General features: G+C 35.9%; 1 protein-coding gene across 1 annotated transcript in view; it reads left to right on the forward strand.

Annotated features, from left to right (window-relative positions):
• The first annotated feature begins 522 nt into the window (after positions 1 to 522).
• Positions 523 to 21,134, forward strand: part of LOC130010334 (multidrug resistance-associated protein 1-like) — a 37,632-nt gene continuing 17,020 nt past the window's right edge. Inside the window, exons 1-15 of the mRNA XM_050560464.2 lie at positions 523 to 659; positions 5,483 to 5,662; positions 6,698 to 6,820; positions 7,930 to 8,058; positions 8,890 to 9,018; positions 9,945 to 10,006; positions 11,309 to 11,455; positions 12,952 to 13,254; positions 13,838 to 14,018; positions 14,940 to 15,260; positions 15,937 to 16,074; positions 16,634 to 16,780; positions 17,512 to 17,666; positions 19,104 to 19,230; positions 20,757 to 20,933. Coding sequence (XP_050416421.2) covers positions 615 to 659; positions 5,483 to 5,662; positions 6,698 to 6,820; positions 7,930 to 8,058; positions 8,890 to 9,018; positions 9,945 to 10,006; positions 11,309 to 11,455; positions 12,952 to 13,254; positions 13,838 to 14,018; positions 14,940 to 15,260; positions 15,937 to 16,074; positions 16,634 to 16,780; positions 17,512 to 17,666; positions 19,104 to 19,230; positions 20,757 to 20,933 — 2,364 coding nt within the window. The 5' untranslated portion in view covers positions 523 to 614. The remainder of the gene's footprint in view (positions 660 to 5,482; positions 5,663 to 6,697; positions 6,821 to 7,929; positions 8,059 to 8,889; positions 9,019 to 9,944; positions 10,007 to 11,308; positions 11,456 to 12,951; positions 13,255 to 13,837; positions 14,019 to 14,939; positions 15,261 to 15,936; positions 16,075 to 16,633; positions 16,781 to 17,511; positions 17,667 to 19,103; positions 19,231 to 20,756; positions 20,934 to 21,134) is intronic.

The raw sequence follows: 21,134 nt of genomic DNA on the forward strand, positions 1-21,134 counted from the left end.
TTTGTTTTTGACCTACATATATCGTAGGCTACATGCAGATTTATCTGTTATCTACCCTTTTAGAACTAAATCCAAATTTATTTATAAAATAAATGCAGAGAAAACAAAATTAAAATTGGCTTATCGAGTAGACATATGGCCTTTAGTACATGATTTTGCTTTGTCATCATACAGTAACATGGACCTTTTATAATAATGTATTATGGTAACATATACCCATGCAACATATAAATTAATTTACGAACAATGGGACACTCATGGCAAAATGGAACTTCTAAAGTAAAAGGGGTTTTATTTTCATTTCATAAATTCCTAACACAAGGGTTTTTGGGGTCTATTTTACGACCGAGATTTTGTGCTTAGTCAGGGTTTTTTACAATTATATAAATCCTTGCATGAACAAACATACCATGTGACAGTCACGTGATGTTGATATGTAAAACATGAAATTTTGTTTGGAAGAAATTAGTCTCGGAAGAGATGTATAAATCTTTTTTTTTTTTGATTGACAGCTTGGTGTCATTACGGTTGATGGATTGAACTAGATGGGGCTGGATGATCACGCTAATTATCAAGATCTTTAGTTTTGGAGGTAGAAAAATGATTAGGAGAGTATGGCGGCTGCTTTTGAGAAGTTCTGTGATAATTCGCCAATTTGGGTAAATAGAACTTGTTATTTCAAATTTATTCCTGATTTTCAGATAATTTAGTTTCATAAATGCAAACAAAAAGTTGACTCTTGTCTTAATTATTTCTGAATTTGTTTGCCATCTAAATAGAGTTGCATTAAACATGATGGATGATGGAACCGGTGTTGCTGATTCAACAGTCACACCACAGTGATTTGACTTTTGTTTTAGTTCCCTGTGTGGCACGGTAAGGCCGACCTTAGTTTTAGTTACGCAATAAAAGACCTAAATATTGACACTGTTTTTACAAAAATTATTAGTCATACTGTACGTATAATAGGTCTTCCATAAAGGATGCACTGGACATCAATGAATAATACTATAACTATTGTATAGAAATTGCTCCGAACTGGCTAATGAAGACAGGGCTATTGACTGTATAGTAATAGTAGGGTGACCCACCATAAATAAATATCTCCAAATATCTCGACAATTACGCCACAATATTTATATATATGCCAAGCCTCAAATCAGTTCCACACAATTATAGTCCCTAAATAAACGATCATGTTGTACTTAATAAGCTATGACCATTAATCATCTATAAATAATAGACTGAAAACTGGTTCCAAGTGTCGTCCATAACATCCAGACACTTTTTAGTAAAAGATAGGTTACGTGCCCTTGTTTTGAAATTAGTCTCGCTTAATCAGTCTATCGACCATTCTACGTCTGATTGACAGGTTTGGATAATCAAGACTACTTTTTTACGAAACATAACAGAAAGCTAGAACAAGAAATTGAATTTAGAAATTAGCACTTTAGCCAACTCAACAATTGTTTTAAGAAACTTGTAAAAGTAAAATGAGTCTCATGGAAAAAACAGGTTAGTTGTGACACGTCTGGCTTTTACAGATTTTGCCTGGCACCATAGCTGCCCGTCTAAACTTGCAACTATTGTTATTAAACTTTTGCATTGACAAATTTGGATTGGATGTTTCGTACATATTATATAGGTCCTTTAGATCATGAATTATTTTTATGACCACGTTTCAGTATCTGTCGAAAAAACAAAGACAGGTATTTATTTATTCAGAAATAATTTGACATGAACTTGAATTTTGTGTTGATAATTACTTGATAATATTTGCTGTTGTATGCAAGTTTTGCCTCTACGCTAGGGTTGGCAATGGGTACATGTACTGTATGTTTAATGAGCCATATACTGGTACACAAAATTGTCTTATTTTGGATTTTTCATGCATTAATGAGTTTGCAAGGTGAAATTTGAGGGACTACTATTGTTCTGCTGTGTTTTCTGGTTACTTGGCTTTCCATAATAATGAAGGCCTACCAGTTGACTAACAAAACTGTTATGGTTGCTTATCTTATTATTTTGCAGCTAAAAAATTAAAGTTATCTAGCCAAACTGAAAAAAAATTATTTCACAGTACGTACATGAAATGAAATGGGTTTCAAGTCGTACTTTTCTGTTCATTAGCCCATTTCATTTCCAACCCGGAGGAGGTTTGTGTGGCCAAAACTGGCGGGGTTTCGATTCCCCGGATGTACATGACAAGGAGTAGGGTCGCCTGTCCAACCTCGTGGGTTTTCTCCGAGTCCTCCGGTTTCCTCCCACTGCTAAAGACCCCTACGCGCAAGCAAATTATTGAAATAAAATTGAACCATGTGTTAGTCCCAAAATGACCTAGTTTTTGTCGAGTGGACGTTAAACCCCATTTCTCTATCTCTCTATCTCTCTCTCTTGTGTGGCCAAATGGTATAACGCATGCACGTCAGATCATAAGGTCTGTTATTGAGTCAAATGGCATGGTTTCGATTGCCTGCTTGTGTGACAAGGAGTAGGGTCGCCAGTCCAACCTTGTAGGTTTTCTCCCACTAAAGACCGCTTCCCGCAAACGAAATGTTGAAATAAAAATTGAACCATGTGTAAGTCACAAAATGACCTAGATTGTGTTGACTGGAGGTTAAACTCTCTCTCTCTCTCTCTCTCTCTCTCTCTCTCTCTCTCTCCAGTTGAGATTGTTATATACATGTAGATATAGGTAGTACAAGATCTGTCTGTGAGTGCAATAACTGTGTAAATAAGACACATTCACCCTCTGAACTCTCTAGGGCAATAATAAACAGGTTGATATATATATTATGTAATGTGGTTCTTGAACTGATTATGCTTGATGTTTACAATGGTTGATGTACATGTACGGTAACTGTTATTAAGGGATATCTTATCCAGTAGAGGGGGCGAAGGCCATTGGCGTCGATTTCAGGGGTGCAGCCAATCACAGTGGGTGATTCAGTCAAGATGAATAAAATATGAAATTATCGCTGTTTACTTTGTTGTACAACATGGCATGCCCTATTTAATTTGAATACAATGTTTATTTCATCTGTTTGACATAAAATATCTTCCTTTCTACTAGTTTCTCCTACACTTGAATCTTGGAGGCATACATGTACATCAATGAATTGACTGCTGGCATCATCAAACCTCTGCATGCTACTAATTCAATTCACCACTCAGGCAACTTTTGTTAGAAAATATTTGTAGACAGATATAGATAAAAATTTTGTAGACAGATTTGATATGAAATGAAATGGGGTTGAACGTCCTACTGTTCTGCTCGGAACTGTACTAAAGAAGATGGGCATACTCCATACAGTGTGCTATGAGGGAAATTTTGCCCAGACAGCTGCCAATGTGTACACGGGACCTTGGTTTTTCATCCCATCCGAACGACTAGACAGCTGTCCTTGTCAGGCTCTACGTCCTGCATCACTGACAAGGGGGGAACCACGCCGGAAAATCTGGATGAAATTTCTCAGCCAATGCAGGGATGGAACACCCGACTTCCAGGCTAGCGAGCCAGCCTCTTGCCCACTTAGCCACCGTGTTGATGAAACATTTAACCCTATTCCATTCATTATCCCAGCATAGGAGCAGAACAGTGTAGGACGTTAAACCCCATTTCATTGTAACGGTGCATAGAAATAGAGCCAGCGCCTTACCCACTTACCCACCGTGACCTCCCAGATGCAATATAACCACCTGTAAAGTCGCCAATCATTATTTCAGACAATATGTAATTTTTCACGGGTTTAAATCTCGCTACATTCGACTTAAATTGATTATTTATTTAACATTTGATTAAATAAATGACATCAAAGTATCTACAGGGGCTACGGTGGCTCAGCGAGTAGGATGTTGGCTCTCTCTAACATGGAAGTCCTGTGTTGATCAGGATTTTCCTGCGTGATTCCACTTGTCAGTGGTGTATTCTACCCTTCAGAAACCTAGGCTTTTTAACGGCAGTTTAGAAATTGTGTCAACTGTCGGAAAATAACTTTTTATACGCCCACATTGAAATGTGGTCGTATATTGTCGTCGCCCCCGTCCGTCCTTCCGGCTGGATGTCCGTCCGGCGTCCACAATTGCTTGTGGACGCTCTAGAGGCTAAAGTTAATATCCGATTGACTTTAAATTTATATACAGTGTTTAAGGCCATGAGACGAAAAAGCCTATTGATATTCAGCGATTTCCGATAATTACTGCCAGAGTTATGGTCCTTGATCACTTCAAAAAATCTTGTGGACGCTCTAGAGGCGAAAGTTAATATCTGATTGACTTTAAATTTATACACAGTATTTAAGGTCATGAGACGAAGAAGCCTATTGATTTTCTGCCAGAGTTATGGCCCTTGATCACTTCAAAAAATCTTGTGGACGCTCTAGAGGCCAAAGTTAATATCCGATTGACTTTAAATTTATACACAGTGTTTAAGGTCATGAGACGAAGAAGTCTATTCATTTTCAGCGATTTCCGATAATTACTGCCAGAGTTATGGCCCTTGATCACTTCAAAAAATCTTGTGGACGCTCTAGAGGCGAAAGTTAATATCCAATTGACTTTAAATTTATACACAGTGTTTAAGGTCATGAGACGAAGAATCCTATTGATTTTCAGCGATTTCTGATAATTACTGCCAGAGTTATGGCTCTTGATCACTTCAAAAAAACCTTATGGACTCTCTAGAGGCCTAAGTTAATATCCTATTGACTTTAATTTTATTCACATTGCTTAAGGTCATAAGACGAAGAATCCTATTGATTTTCAGCAATTTACGATAATTGCTGCCAGAGTTATGGCCCTTGATCACTTTGAAAAATCTTGTGGACGCTCTAGAGTCTAAAGTTAATATCCGATTGACTTTAAATTTATACACAGTGTTTAAGGTCATGAGACGAAGAAGTCTATTCATTTTCAGTGATTTTCGATAATTACTGCCAGAGTTATGGCCCTTGATCACTTCAAAAAACCTTGTGGATGCTCTAAAGGCTAAAGTTAATATCTGATTGACTTTAAATTTATAAACAGTGTTTGAGGTCACGAGGCAAAGAATCCTATTGATTTTCAAAGATTTCTGATAATTACTGCCAAAGTTATGGCCCTTGATCACTTTGAAAAATCTTGTGGACACTCTAGAGGCCAAAGTTAATATCCGATTGACTTCAGACTGATACACAGAGTTTAAGATCTTGAGACGAACAAGTATATTGATTTTCAATGAATTTTTATGACTTGGAACAGCTAAATCCATGATACAGTATTAAAAGTTTTGTATACAAAACGTTAGCATGGGGCAGAACTTTATAAAAACCAAACAAATTCTAATGGTTTTCTGAGTTGTTGCTCTTAATCAGGTTTAAGTGTATTATAAATGTTTCATTACCGAAAAATATGCGACAACTCTTGTTGACTGCCCGGACGATTTAGCTGCTGTGGGTGTATGTTTCGTTGCCTGGCAACCTATCTTTTTGTTTGTGTATTTCAGAATGATAGTTTGATATTGAACAATTCGTGGCCACAGTTTACTGATTGCTTCCAAGAGACAGTGTTGATATGGGTGCCATGTGGATGGTTGTGGGTGACTTTACCATTTTATATTGGCTATGTACTGTCAAGTCAAGATGGCATTCCTATACCTGTCAACTCCTTCAACCTGGCTAAAACAGTAGGTTTAATTTTTTAATCTGAAATACAGTGAAAGATGAACTTATTGTTACTTAAATTCTTCTTTATATTATTCAGTGGCTTATCACCACATGATGTCATTAGTCATAAGTTCTTTCCTAATGATAAAAGTATTAAACACAATATATAGACAATGCCTATATTAGACATATCAAATTAGTGTCAAACATAATGAATTGTAAAACCGAATATATATTTTCAGTAACGATTTATAATAGAATCAAAACCTTTTCATACTCTTCGTAAATTTATTGACTTCTTTGAATATGAAATATATCAAGACAACCATTGAAAGTGTTGTGTTGATGATACATTTAACCCCATTTTAACATACCGGTGCATGTATGCATAGAAATAGAAATTACCAGAAGACATTAAAGATTCATTGTCACGAAAGTATTTATCGGGAGATTATTTCCAATAAAAGTATGGCAAATTTGGTATATACATGTATGGAATGTATAGACGGCCAATCTTACTAGAAAAATACTGGATTAACAGAAAAACACCCATAGAGCAAGCACTGGGCAAAAATGTCTGGGTGACACTAACTGGCAACCCAACGGTTTGTCCGACAGCTTATTGTATGCTAACATGACTGAAGGAGTGGTTGATATTTCTTGATCGAATGGTTAGACAATTAGGACCATTGAGGGGTGTAAACAGGCTCAGCAATTAAATGGCGGAAAAAGAAGTAGACAGAAAATAATTCAAGAGTCTCAATACCGGTATGTATGGTAAAGTAATGACAAATACATTCTGAAAAATGGACCCTCCCAAGATTATGTTAGATGACAAACATGAGTTCTCAAAACAGATTTTTTTATAGCTTAGGGTATTTCCCCGTGAATACAAAGTTTTGAGAGGGATTTGTAGTAAATTTTTGATAGATTAAATGGTTTGAATATGTTTTTAGTTCAAATATATCATCAAATCACACAGTTTGTATGTGGGAAAGTATCTTTAAACCCCATTCCAATGTCTTCCATATACTCATTTTATTTAACTGTTGTAGTTTTTCAGTATGTTTCTGTTCTTTCTGGCTGTCATTGATATTATAAAAGATGCTAGTGATGTAAACCCTAAACGAGATGGATCAGTTGATTACGTATCAGGTGGAATTTTAGCAGCTTCTTTTGTAAGTTTAAGAGGATGTATGAATCATTGTGATTTTAAAGAAATTTCCTATACTCTCAGTTTATTGAAATGTCCGACAAGGACAGCTGTCTAGTCCTTCGGATGAGACGAAAAACCGAGGTCCCGTGTATATATTGGAATGCACGTAAAAGATCCCCTGGCAGTTGGAATTGCCCGGGCAAAATTTCCCTCATAGCACACAGTAGGACGTTAAACCCTATTTCACTTCACTTCATTGAAATGTCCCCATCTTATTGCATTTCACCGGATTTATTTATAAAAAATCTAGCTCTTGATGAAAGGTTTTCAACATCCTTTTTAGGTTAAAGATACATTATGTAAGATTTAGATGAAGAACTGACTGTTCTTGCTATAATAGTTCAAAAATATGTAATGCAAAATGAATATATTGAAAATTTCATTCAAATTACTTTATTCTTAGCGAAGTTGTCAATGCTTGTAGTTTTGACAAGATGTGTGCATTGATTGTTTATTATCGTACCCACAATACTGGTATATTGAAGACTTAGCCTCGCTTCTCCATTTTTAAATTAAATCATTAATTGGCCGTACCGTTCTAATTTACTTAAAATCAGAGCCATCCGATGGTATGGAGAGCTGATTAAGGTCTTGTCATGTAAATACATGTAAGCGTCTAATTAATGATTTATATAACATTTTAGGCCTAAAGAAAGACTTGCAATGAGCAGATTTAGCTCTTGCATAACTTATCTTTAAATATTATATTGATTATGATTTATAGTCAATTCATTTAGCACCAAAGTCAGTTTTTAGGACAGGAGTGTCTGAGAACCAGGCCCCAAGTTCACAAAGTATTCTCAGACTTAGGTTAAGAATTTATTCAACTTTCAATCACTATTTATGAGAAATATCTTGGATCTAGAAACATAAAACTTATTGATGTATTTTATACATTAAAACAACAAAAGTTTTATAAAGGGCTATATTTTAGTCAAAATAAGGTGAATAATTTTGAGTAAATTCTTAACTTAAGTCTGAGAATGCTTTGTGAACTCTCGGAGCCTGAATGTTTGTTTTTTTAAAATATTTTGTACATGAAAAAAATAGTATTGGTTTTTGTTTCTTCAGTTAGTGACAACTATATTGGTTCAGTTTGAAAGAAGTCGAGGTTTTATTACATCAGCTATATTATATATCTTCTGGTTATTGTTATTTATTGCTGGTATTATTCCATTTTATACAAAAATAATTAATAAAGTAAGTACAGATTTTATATCACATAAATATACATCTAAATATAACATTCTAAATGTACATGTACTTATATGTCTAATAGACAGATTCTTTAATTTATTGTATTTACATGTACACCTTGGTTCCGTCGGTATCTCTTTCTTGATCCAGTATTCACGCAGATGTATCAGCCTATCCAGCTTTAGTCACCCTGCTAAGGGAGTGTTGCCATCCCTCTTCTCGTATCTGTGTCTAATAGACATGACAGGATAAACAGCACAACAAATTTACAGCCAAAACAAATGGAAATAAATTGAAATGAAATGGGGTTTTGCTCTGACTGAGCTACTGATATACTCTTATATTGATATCCAACTGCCAAGCGATCTTTTACATGCATGCCAATATGTACATGGGACCTCGGTTTTTTTGTCCCATCCAAATGACTAGACAGCTGTCCTTGTCAGGTAATCCGTCCTACACCACTGACAAGGGGAAACCATGCCTGAAAATCCCAATGAACTTTCTCAGCCAACACCTGGATCAAACCAGGGACCCAGTAAGTCAGCCACACAAATGGTACAGAAACACAGCATAGTCTCATTGTAACAGCATTTAATCCAAAGAATATGTTTCCGTAAAGAGGAGACGAGGTCGGGGACAACATTGGATCAAATAGGATCTATCCCTATAATAAAGAGGAGTAACTCATTTAAACACAAAAAAACTTAAGGTTTCAGACCACTATTTCTTAACATGAATAGATAGGTTTATAATATGGAGTATATGACAGTACGATTCAGCACTATATAAAGACAAACTGTGTTAATATGTTAATTATGCTTTATATTACAGGAATATGAGAATGATTTATTCCGATTTGTTTTGTATTATATTTATTTTGCTTTCGTGTTTGTGGAACTTATTCTACATACGTTTGCGGAATCACGAAGTAGGAGAGGTTACCATGAACCAGGTGAAAGGGTAGGTATTTTATATCTCTGTCAATTCATTTGGAATAATGTTACCTATAGAGATATTGTAACAAAATAACTAGTTAATTAGTAAAATAGGACGTTAAATCCAATTTCTCTCTCTCCCTAATTAGTAAAAGGTCAATTTTTGTTTAAATTTATTTGATGAAAGTTTACTTAGGAATAGGCTTATCTACTATAATGCTTTCCAGGAGCAAATGGTGGATGACTAATCCAGATTTTGCAGCTTGGTTTTCCCAAATTCTTTCACATCTACGCCAAAATGTACATGGACCTCAGGTTTTTCTTACCACTTGAAAGATGTCACACGACACCACTGACAAACCAAACTGGATAATCCAGAGAAAGTTTCTCTTCCAATACAGCTCGAACCTGACACCTCTTAGCTGGTTAGCAAGCCAGTGCCTTCCCCAACAGTAGTGTATAATATATATAGACGGGCTACTGTTTAATGTGGGTGGAGCCTCACACAACAAACTTCAGCCGACTCCAGTACCCTACATCTAGCCTCTGCTGTATGATGAATTCTGCCATTGGAACTACTTTCAAATTCACGGATTACAAATGGCAGCACCCATGAAGACGCCTATCATACAAAGCTTTCAATGTCTGAAGCTGTTTTTATCCGATTCACAACTTTGCAATGAAAACTCTACACACTCTTCAAATAACGCCATTTTTAGAACTTCTTTCTAATAGCGGCAATTTTTCCTAATACGTAAACCAATAGCTGCATCACAATTATATAGGTGTAGGTACATATCACTTACTGTCATATAGCCGAGGCTAGATGTAGTCAATGTAGGGTACCAGAATCTGCCATGGTTTGCCGAGTTGGTAGAGTCTAACATGAATGTTATGTATTGTATAGCCTTTGTCTGCCAGTTTATTGACAAAAGATTTTTGATATTTCAGCAATCTTCACCAGAGACAAAAGCTTCATTTCCTAGTCAAGTCACCTTCTCCTGGATAAACTAGTAAGTTATTATTTTATTATTTCTTGATTTGAGCAGATAGTTGAAAATTATTTGTAACATTTCCAGGTCTTCAACTCCAAATTTTGTCAACCCAGTGTTTACTTCAGATAAGTGGGGCATTGGGCAGCCTTATGGTCTTATATGTGCACTTTAGATCATAAGGTCTGAGTCGAGTGGCATGGTTTCAATTCCCAGCATGTTTCTGACAAAAATCATGGGTTTCGTGCAAGTTCTCCAGTTTCCCCCCACTGCTAAAGACCCCCTACATGTACAAGTGAATTATTGAAATAAAATTGAACCATATGTTAGTCCCAAAATGACCTAATTTATTTTGAGTGGATGTTAACCTCATATAGTATAGTACTAAATATGCATTTGGCTAAATATACATTTCTCATATTTAAAGTTGCAATTTCATATTTTTAAGTTATATTTTTAAAATTTATTAAAATAAAGCCTTAAAATAGATGGTATCTATAAACAGTCCTACCTTGTTAAAGAATAATCCTATTAATCCTATAATTCACTATTGCCAGTTGAGAAATTGGCAAAAATATCATTTTCATCTTCAAATTCAAATGTTTGAAGATAACTACTCCATGATGGAGAATAGAAAAAAAAGGGAGGTAATTGTGTTATTATTTCCGGTGTAAATGAGTTTTAAGTTTGAGAATGACACCTATGATCGTATAATAGTGAGTTGACAACCTATTGAGCAAAAGACATAGAAATAATTATGTTTTGACTTCTTAGAAAATATGAAATTGTAACTTTAAGCATTTTTATGTTACCATGGCAACAAATTTGAGTTAAGTTTCTGGTATACAAGGACGCAGGATGTAGATGACTGTCCGCCGGGAGCCATTCACTTGAATTGATATTTGTTTATTTCTTATTCTGGGGGTTTGGATGGCCGTTTATTTCTTATTCTGGGGGTTTGGATGGCCGAATGGTTAGCACATGCGCGCTGTATCATAATGCCTGTCATTGAGTCAACTGGCGTGGTTTCGAATCCCCGGTTGTACGTGACAAGGAGTAGGGTTGCCTGTCCAACCTTGTGGGTTTTCTCCGGTTATTCCGGTTTCCTCCCACTGCTAAAGACTCCTACGCGCAAGCAAATTATTGAAATAAAATTAAATCATATGTTAGTCCCAAAATGACCTAGTTTATGTCGAGTGGACATTAAACCCCATTTCGCTGTCTCCCTATTTCTCTCTCTATTTCTTATTCTTTGTTTTGTTTTGCGTGAAGTGGGCTTCTCCTGCAGTAACTTTTAATCATCTTGTTTATTTTATTTTACAGTTTGATATTGTTAGGATATAGAAAATCTATAGAAGAAGAAGATCTATTTGAGCTGAATCCTAGAGATGATAGTGAAAAAGTTGTACCAGAATTTGAAGAAGCTTGGAACAAAGCTTTACAAAAAACAAAACAACAGAATGAGGAAATGTAAGTAAATACACATAAACACACATAAACTGGACACAAGTACAAATTAGTTGATTTGGGGTGATTTTAAATGATTTTTATGAATTTTCAAACAAGGATTTGATATTGAATAAATGTGAAATACGCAAGATTAAATGATACCTGGGCTTCAGTGTCAACGCCCAGCAGTTGATGAAGGGTTATCACCCGAAACATGTCCTGTTTTGAATTCAATCTACTGTCACACATTCTTGTCAAATTTGTTGCTTGGAGATTATTGTTTTCTAAATCAACTGAAAGTGAATGAAATTAAAAATAAATTCTTATCTGTCTGGAGCCATGGAGGATATTGTGAGTAAGACGCTCGTTCGCTACCCTGAAATTCGCAGCTTCTCTCCCGGTGTTGGCTGAGAAAATTCATCGGGATTTTCTGACGTGGTTTCCCCTTGTCAGTTGTGCAGAACGGAGGGCCTGACAACACATTTGTCTAGTTGTTCAGGTGGGACAAAAGACGGAGGTCTTGTGTACACTGGCCTGCACGTAAAAGATCCCATTGCAGTTGGAATGTGTTATAAGAGTAGGCTGTAGAGCCGCTATCCGGGCAAAATTTCCCTCATAGCACATTGTATGACGTATGCCCGTCTTCAGTAGGACGTTAAAAGACATTGGTGCTGGTGAATGGTGACGATTACTTATTAACCCGTTGACTGATGTGGCAAGTGTTGCGTATATAAAAATACAGTATTGTTGATGTTGAATCTCTAAAAAAATTCACTGTTCAAAAATAATTCAATTCCAATCGTTATTGACAAAGATATCATGAATTTAAGATATGTCAACTTTTGGTATCATCTGCTGACGATATCAACAGGACATGTTGAAAACAAGCCAGTGTCACCATAATCTTAGCTAAAATGTTTTTAATCCGATTGAATCCAAGATGGAGGATTATTTATCGTTGATATTTTGATTTTGTTTACTTAAAGATACCTTATGTAAGATTTAGATAAAGATGTAGCCATTCTTGCTATAATAATTTAAAAATAGATAATGTAAAATTAATAATTTGAAAATTTCCTTTAAATTACTCTATTGCAAGCGAAGATGTTATTAGCCTTTGAAGGTTTGACAAGACTTGTGCAATAATTTCAACCACCGTACTGGTTGTTCGAAGCTAAGTCTCGCGCCTCCATTTTTAGCTTAAATCAAATTATGACTGAACTGTTCTTATCTATTTAATATCGGAGAAATCTGATGCCATCAAGAGTTGATTATAGTCTGGATAAGTTAATTAAAGTCTAATTAATAATTTATATAACATTTCAGGCCTAAAGAAAGACCTGCAATAGGCAGATTTAGCTCTTGCATAATGTGTGTTTAATTATATGTTAAAAAGTAAACCTGAATATATTTTAGCGTGGATTAAGGTATGAAAGATCCAACATGGTCCGAAAAATAAAAATAAACATCAATGGATTTAGCTTTTGACTAAAAATTATCATTTATTTCTTTTACAGTGAAAGAAAGTACAATCTCAAAAAACATTATACTGGTGTTTTTTCAAACAAAGCTGAAGAACATCATCTTAGGAACGAAGCCAAGTCATCGAATGTTTCTGAGAAAACCCCTTTATTAACGGAAGGCAGTACTTCAGTTGAACAAGGCGTGTCTTTTAAAGGAACAAAAGATGATGCACCAAAGAAAAAAGAAGCATCGTTGTTGAAAGTTTTATTTAAAACTTATGGTTTTACACTACTCTGGTCATTTGTTTTGAAAGCTATATACGATTTGTTACAATTTGTTAGTCCCATTTTACAAAGGTAAGAATATTTTGTCTAAGCGCTGCCTAATATTCCATTAAAACGTGTCATGGGGTCTACTAGTGTGATGCCAGTCCTAGGCTAGTACGAGACCAATCTGATTAAAATACAGATCTATATTTCGTTTGTTTATACTTTCGATGGTCTACACTAAATGAAGATCTGACCAGTTGTACTAGAAGGTCGCGTCAGGGGTGGTACGATTGGCTTTTTACCCAATGGCGTCAGATATTGATCAATCAATCAGCGTGGAGCTGTTTCTAGTGGTTTACCCACAGTTCTGTGCATGGCACGCTAATCCAGAACACCTGTTATATAACAACTCTTCCAGATCCTATTGTAGTACAGACAAATAAAATGAAATTTTGAACTATAAAAAACGAAACGAAATAGGATCTTTATTTTAATCAGATTGGTAGAGACAAGATGTCTAATTTATTTGTTTTTCTCTCTCTCAATCAGTCTGATTAAAATATAGATCTATATTTTGCTTCTTTTTTTTATATAGTTTTCTATTGCCTCCACTACATGAAGATCTGACTGGTTGTATTAAAGTTTTGTTAATATTTTTCTTTTTTTACAGTGCATTAATAGATTTTACACAGAATCGTGATACTAAACCAGATTGGCAGGGATATGTATATGCTGGAGGTTTTTTCGTCATCGCAACCATCATGTCATGCTTCTACCATTATTCATTCCATATCAGTATGACCCTTGGGATGAGAATCAAATCAGCACTTATAGCAGCCATTTATAAAAAGGTATGTATGCTTGGAAGTTGCACTTGTCTACGGCATCTCCCTCGGTTGAAGCAGACATTAAACCTGACATCAAGTCAAATCAAGGGAAGTTCTACTGGTGTATGCCAGATTTCCCCAAAACTGGAGCATGTTTGTAGGCTACCAAATTTACATTACAGATGACCAAATAGCATCTGCTGCCACAAAAATGACAATGTAACTAAGTAAGATAATCATTCCATCAAATTGAACAAAGAAAACGGCAAAGTAACCCAGCATCTTGCGAAGAGTTTCCCAATAATCATAAATTATTCTTTTCCGCATAGGACAACAAATACTCTAAAATGTTAATTTTCATCCAGTTGAATTTCATAATTCTATCTTCCACTCAACTTTGAAGCCATGGTCGATCAGTGAGTAATACACTGGATCTGTAACAAGGCAGTCTAAGTCAGGATTTTCCAGTTTGTTTTCCCCTTATTAGTGGGGCAGGATGAAGGGCCGGGCAAGGAATAAAGTCTAGTCATTAGGACAGAATTGTACGTAAGAGAACCCTGGCCGTTGGAATACAAATGAGAGTAGACCATAGCACAGATGGAACAGAAAAGTAGGATGTTAAAACTCATTTCGATTCAGTAAATATTTGATTTTGGTTTTTAATACTATCTTTCAGTCTATTTATAGGCTTCCGACTTGGGCCTGGCTAGGGACAGCTGTCTAGTTGTTCGGATGGGAAGAAAAACCAAGGTCCCGTGTACACATTGGTACGCATGTAAAAGTTCCCTTGGCAGTTGGAATTCGATATATGAGTAGGCCATAGTGCCGCTGCTCAGGAAAAATTACCCTCATAGTACACTGTATTGCGTATGCCCGTCTTCATTAACCCAGTCGGAGCAGAACAGTAGGACGTTAAACCCCATTTCATTTCATTTCTATTTCTAGGCTCTAACTATCAGTAGTGAGGCGAAGAAACAGACAACCGTGGGAGAGATAGTCAACTTAATGTCCGTTGATTGTCAAAGAGTTCAAGATGTCACCGGTTATCTCTATATGTTATGGTCTTCACCTCTTATCATATCTGTCGCACTCTACATGTTATATCAGTCTCTTGGAGCATCCATCTTTGCTGGCCTGGGCGTTATGATATTACTGATGCCACTGAATGCGTTTATCGCAACTAAACTGAGGAAATATCAGATGGCTCAGATGAAGTTGAAGGATCAGAGGATAAAATTGATGAATGAAGTCTTGAATGGTATCAAGGTTAGTGCTCTGGGTTTTTAATGGTAGACAATTGGTACTCAATATATCCAGGCGCATGTCCAGATAGGGCTCGTGCCGAGTATGTCAGGCTGATCCAGAAGGGGGGGTTTCAGCGGTCCACCCCCACCCACCCACGGGATGTTGGATTTCTCTCTTTAAAAAGCTCAGTGTGTTTGTATAAATGTCAAAATGACAATATAGACCATGTGTTTCTCAAAAACTTTCAAGGCCAAAGGTACATAGTCTCAGGAACCTGGCATAGCCCCTCCTGCAAAATTTCCTGGATCCGCCCTGTATATACAAGGTGCGAAGCATTGTTGCCACTGTGGCCTCATCCCTGCATTAATCCTATATATGTATGTGCCTAATTGAGCAAAAATATTGTCTTGGACCGTCAGATTTAATCAAATTTTTCGGTAATCCCCCCAGACCTCACTCCAGGCTTCGGTCCCTCAATTATACATGACAAGTTGTTAGGTCGTCTGCCACTCCTCATGGGTTTTCTCTGGATTCTCGAGATTCCACCCTCTCCTAAAAATATCCTACTCAAAAAAATATAATTGAAATCAAACTTTGTTGAACCATATGTTGGTCCCAATATGACCTAATTTGTGTTGAGTGGATGTTAAATCCTGTTTATCTCGCTCCCTCTCAAATAAATGATTTTATGTTTTAGGTATTAAAACTGTATGCATGGGAGTTGTCATTTCAAGAGAAGATATTGGCTATACGAGACCAGGAGTTAACCATATTACGTAAATCAGCATATCTCAATGCTGTAGGAACATTTGCTTGGACTTGTGCTCCTTATCTGGTGAGTAGGATATGATCTTAAGGGAAACTCACTATCTGGTGACTAGGATCTGTTCTTCAGGGAAACTCATTCTAGTGAGTAGGATATAATCTGAAGGGAAACTCCTTATCTGGTGACCAGGATATGTTCTTAAAGGAAACTCCTTACCTGGTGGCCCAGCTCGGAGCAGAACAGTAGGACGTTAATCCCCATTTCATTTCGTTTTCCTTATCTGGTGAGTAGGGTATATTATTAAAGAAAACTCCTTATCTGGTGAGTAGGACATGTTGTTAAGGGAAACTTCTAATCTGGTGTGTGAGTATGATATATTCTTAAATGAAAGGTCACAGACATGTTTTAGTCAATAAAACTGGTTAATTGAGGATGAAAGACTATCCTGTGCAACTGTTTGAAGATCTGTCTGTTTCTTGTGGGATTGGCAGTAAGTTTCCATATTGCGAGCTGTGTAAGTGCCTTGATAACCATGTCTATAGTACTTACGGAAGTTATAGTTGTACAGCGAACAAACAAACAAACTTTCTCTGTTGTTATATAGATGATGACTATTTATATATTTCAGGTAACCTTAGCAACATTTGCAACATATGTTTTATCATCAGATGATCATTATTTAGATGCCCAGAAAGCCTTTGTCTCATTGTCTCTATTTAATATTCTACGTATGCCAATTAATCTCTTACCTATGATAATACCATACTGTATACAGGTAATCATTTGATACACAAATCTTTACAGTTTCAGGAAATATTTTAATGATGCTGTCTTTTAATTAGTGGGGGTTTAACGTGAGAGTCAAGTGGAGTAATTTTGGTCGCCTGTCCAACAGCATGGGTTTTCTCTAGGTGATCTGGGGTTTTCCCACTGCTAAAGACCACTATGCGCTATGGAATTATTGAAATTAAGTTGAACCATAATATGTTAGTCCCATAATATATCAAGTGGAGTTACCCCCCTCTCTCTCTCTTTCTCTCTCTCTCTCTCTCTCTCTCTCTCTCTCTCTTCTAACATATTAAAATGCACCTACAACATTTAGCTCTTGGAAAATGAAGTTGCTAATTGTTAAAATATTTCAGTTGTTTTATAGGCAACCATTCACATTGAAGGCCATTTTGTTGAAACTTGGTTTATGCTTTATTATGCAATAAACCTTGGAGGAGCATACCTTTGAACAATTTGAACAAGATTCATCAATTGTTTGCAGAGTTATTGCCCTTGGCATACCTTTGAATTTTAGTATTTGCTTTGAAAATCATGTATTTGTAAATTACATTGATTAATCCATGAATTTCCGAATCTATACTTGGAAATATTAAATATTCCACCAGCCCTGAATTTCACGACAACTGAAACAAACTTTAAAATATGCTGGATTTCAATCGACCATGAATAACCAAGCTGAATAACTTTAATCCAGAGTTGTTTTTATTTTATTATCAGGGTTGGGTCTCTATAGGAAGACTCTCCAAGTTTTTACGAAGCACTGATTTAGATCTGGAAACAGTTAGCCATATTGATAGTGTAGAAGCTGTCGTAAAGATAGATAATGGAACATTTAGATGGGATAAAACACTACCAAAACCTACACTTAGAAAGTATGTACTGTCGAGTATTCATTTAGCTTGTTTTTTTTGTTTGTATGTTATTTACAATACATAGAAAATATATTATCGTTTGTACCAGCAGTTGCACTTAACTATCAGTCGGTCCAGAAACTAGTCCCCCCCCCCCCCCACCTCCCTATATTCCTATTGATGCATAGAAAAGATATTATCGTCTGTACCAGCAGTTGCACAGAACTATCAGTCGGTCCAGCCACTGTTACTTTTTCAAGGGAATGTTGCCCCCTCCCCCAGCCTCCTATATTCCTATAAATACATAGAAAAGGAAGTATTCATTGAAATGATATGGAATGGGGTTTACTGTTCTTCATTAACAGTGGGGGAGCTGCGGTTGGTCTTTGAGTAAGATGCCGGCTCTTTAGCCTGGAAATCGCATGTTCGCTCCCGGTGTTGGCTGAGAAAGTTTCTAGGGATTGTTTGTCATGGTGTCCTCTTGTCAGTGCTGCAGGACAAAAGACCAAATAAGGATAGGTGTCTAGTCGTTCAGATGGGACGAAAGATGGAGGTCATGTGTAGACATTGGCATGCACATAAAAGAAACCTTGGCAGTTAAAATTGGATAGAAGAGTAGGATGTAGCACCGCTGTCCAGGCAAATTTTCCCTCCAAGCACACTGCATGACGTATGCTCATTTTCATTTGCCCGGTTGATGCAAAATAGTAGGATGTTAAACCCCATTTCATTTCATTTTTTGTTTATTTTTGGTATAAATATATACTATTCAAAAAAAGTAGGGGATATTTGATTTTGAGGGCATAATACTAAAATATGCAAATGACAACGAAAAAAGTCACTATAGAACTTAACAGAAGAAACATTTCCAGTTACATGTGACGCCCAAACGCACCAATAGCTACCGCATGGAATGCAGGTGATGCTTGGGATCATCATGGGGGTCCAACCCAAGATTTGCACGACTCTGACTTTGAATGTTACAGTCATTGTGGCATTGAATTCCAGGATGGAAACATCAGTTTAATTGTTTTAGTGACCAGAAAACAAATTTTGATATGCGTCTGTGCCTTACTTAGTCTAACGATCATTTGGAATAAATCGATGAATGTGAACTTCATTTCATTTTGTCATTTGTTTCTTCGTCAGTTTCATTAGGTGACTTTAATAACACTTAAAAATCAAATATCCCCTACTTTTTTTGAATAGTATATATATATATTATATATTTGTTTATTTTAAGTATAGATATTATATTGTATATTTGTTTATTTTGAGTATAGATATTATATTATATATTTGTTTATTTTTAGTATAGATATAGATATTATATATTTGTTTATTTTTGGTATAAGTATAGATATTAAAGTATTTGTTTATTTTTAGTATAAATATAGATATTATATATTTGTTTATTTGTAGTATAAAAATAGATATTATATATTTGTTTATTTGTAGTATAAATATAGATATTACTGAAGGTAAATTAGTGGCTATAGTTGGACAAGTTGGATCAGGTAAATCATCACTGATATCATCTTTACTGGGTGAACTAGAAAAAGTCAGTGGTAACGTCAATATTAAGGTAAGTTAAACATAATCAATATATACTCTTCAAAAAAAAGTAGGGGATATTCAGAAACAATACAAAACTGGGGAAATGCACTGCTGTTTTTTTTTAGAGGTATCCAGTGTATGTTAATAACAGGCCAATTGCCTACACATGAACATAAACAGTTCATGTGGGCGGCTTATCTGACGGCCCCCATTTCACTCGCAAAGAGATACACTGTCAAAAGTGAAAATGGATGTTTTTGATTTTTGTCTTAAAAATGAGTAATTGCTCCACCAATCCTCAGACATTCAGCAATTCGTCGTAGGATGCTCCTAATCAACCGTCCAATCACGATTTGGGGCAATCTGACCCACTCGTCTTGCAGTGCCAGGGCCAATTCTTGCAGTGTTGTCGGTTGACGTTGAGGTCGATGAACACGTCTTCCGATCAAATTAAACGTAACACACTAAAGCAAAGATATGCTAAACAGTAAATCTTATAGAAGAACCGATAGGAAAGCAAATATGGATAAGATAAACTAGCAAGCGGTAGTTTTTATCAACCCTTCCTTGAAGTGTCAAATTTGACAATGAACCCCTCCCACGTGTATGGCGCTATTGCGTGTCGCACATGCAGCTCAGTGGTTCTGTTGGGGAGATAAGTCCTTCATCTGTGAACATACTATCAAAGCATGTCAAGTGTCCATGACTATTTATCATATCACAACCTGCCTAGATATTTGCATTTCAATATCCCCTACTTTTTTTGAAGAGTATATTATAGTCAAGTAGGTTTATAATTGTGCTTACTTCATGGCTGGACTATTGGTTTAATGTGTGTATGTGAAATCACTACAAGGTGTGTCAGTTAGTCAAGTGGTATAATTTTGATTGTCCGATTTCCTCCCACTGCTAAAGACCCCTATGCGCAAGTGAATTATTGATAAAAACATATGGTAAACCCCATCTCTCTCTCTCTCTCTCTCTCTCTCTCTCTCTCTCTCTCTATAAATGCATGACTGAAAATTGCTAATCCTGATAATAAGTCATAAAGAAATGGGTTTTGAGTTTGAATTTGAACAAAATTAATGTTTTTGCGAACTCGGTATCTCAATTGGTGAATTTGAAGATCTCAAGGTAAATTATCACTAATTGGTGAAAGGGAACATTTATATGAGTCCCTAATTAAATCAGACACTACATCAAGGTAAATTAATGAAAAAAGGATTTTCCACGAGCTAATGGTTTTCAGTGTTATTGCATGTAGCACAAGATGCTAAATTACCTTTATTTTGTTGCAGCAAAGGTCCCACAAGATATTAAATTACCTTTGTTATAATATATTTGTTACTACAGGGATCTATAGCATATGTTATATATGATATACTTGTTACTACAGGGATGTATGGCGTTATATATGATGTATTTGTTACTGCAGGGATCTGTAGCGTAGGATATATATAAAATATTTATGTTACTTCAGGAATCTGTATATAATATATTTGTTACTGCAGGGATCTGTAGCGCAGGTAATATTTGATATATTTGTTACTGCAGGGATCTATAGCCTATGTGCCACAAGAAGCCTGGATACAGAATGCTACTGTTAAAGATAATATATTATTTGGTAGTCGATGTAAACACAAGACCTATGATCGTGTTCTAGAAGCATGTGCCTTAAAACCAGATCTAGATATCCTACCTGGTGGTGATTTAACAGAAATAGGAGAAAAGGTGACAAATTAATTAAAATATCCCACAATCTTTGTATTATTTTATATTAACATTGTTCCTAAATGTCTTTTTAGCTCTTTACAAAATCTTCTGCAGTCTGGGGGGTTGGATGGCCGAATGGTTAGCGTGTGTACGATGCCTTATAAGGTCTGTCATTGATTCAAGTGTCTTAGTTTTGATTCCCCAGTTCTACGTGACAAG

The sequence above is a fragment of the Patella vulgata genome, chromosome 8 (assembly GCF_932274485.2).
Source record: "Patella vulgata chromosome 8, xgPatVulg1.2, whole genome shotgun sequence".
In the NCBI taxonomy this organism is placed as follows: Eukaryota; Metazoa; Mollusca; class Gastropoda; family Patellidae; genus Patella; species Patella vulgata.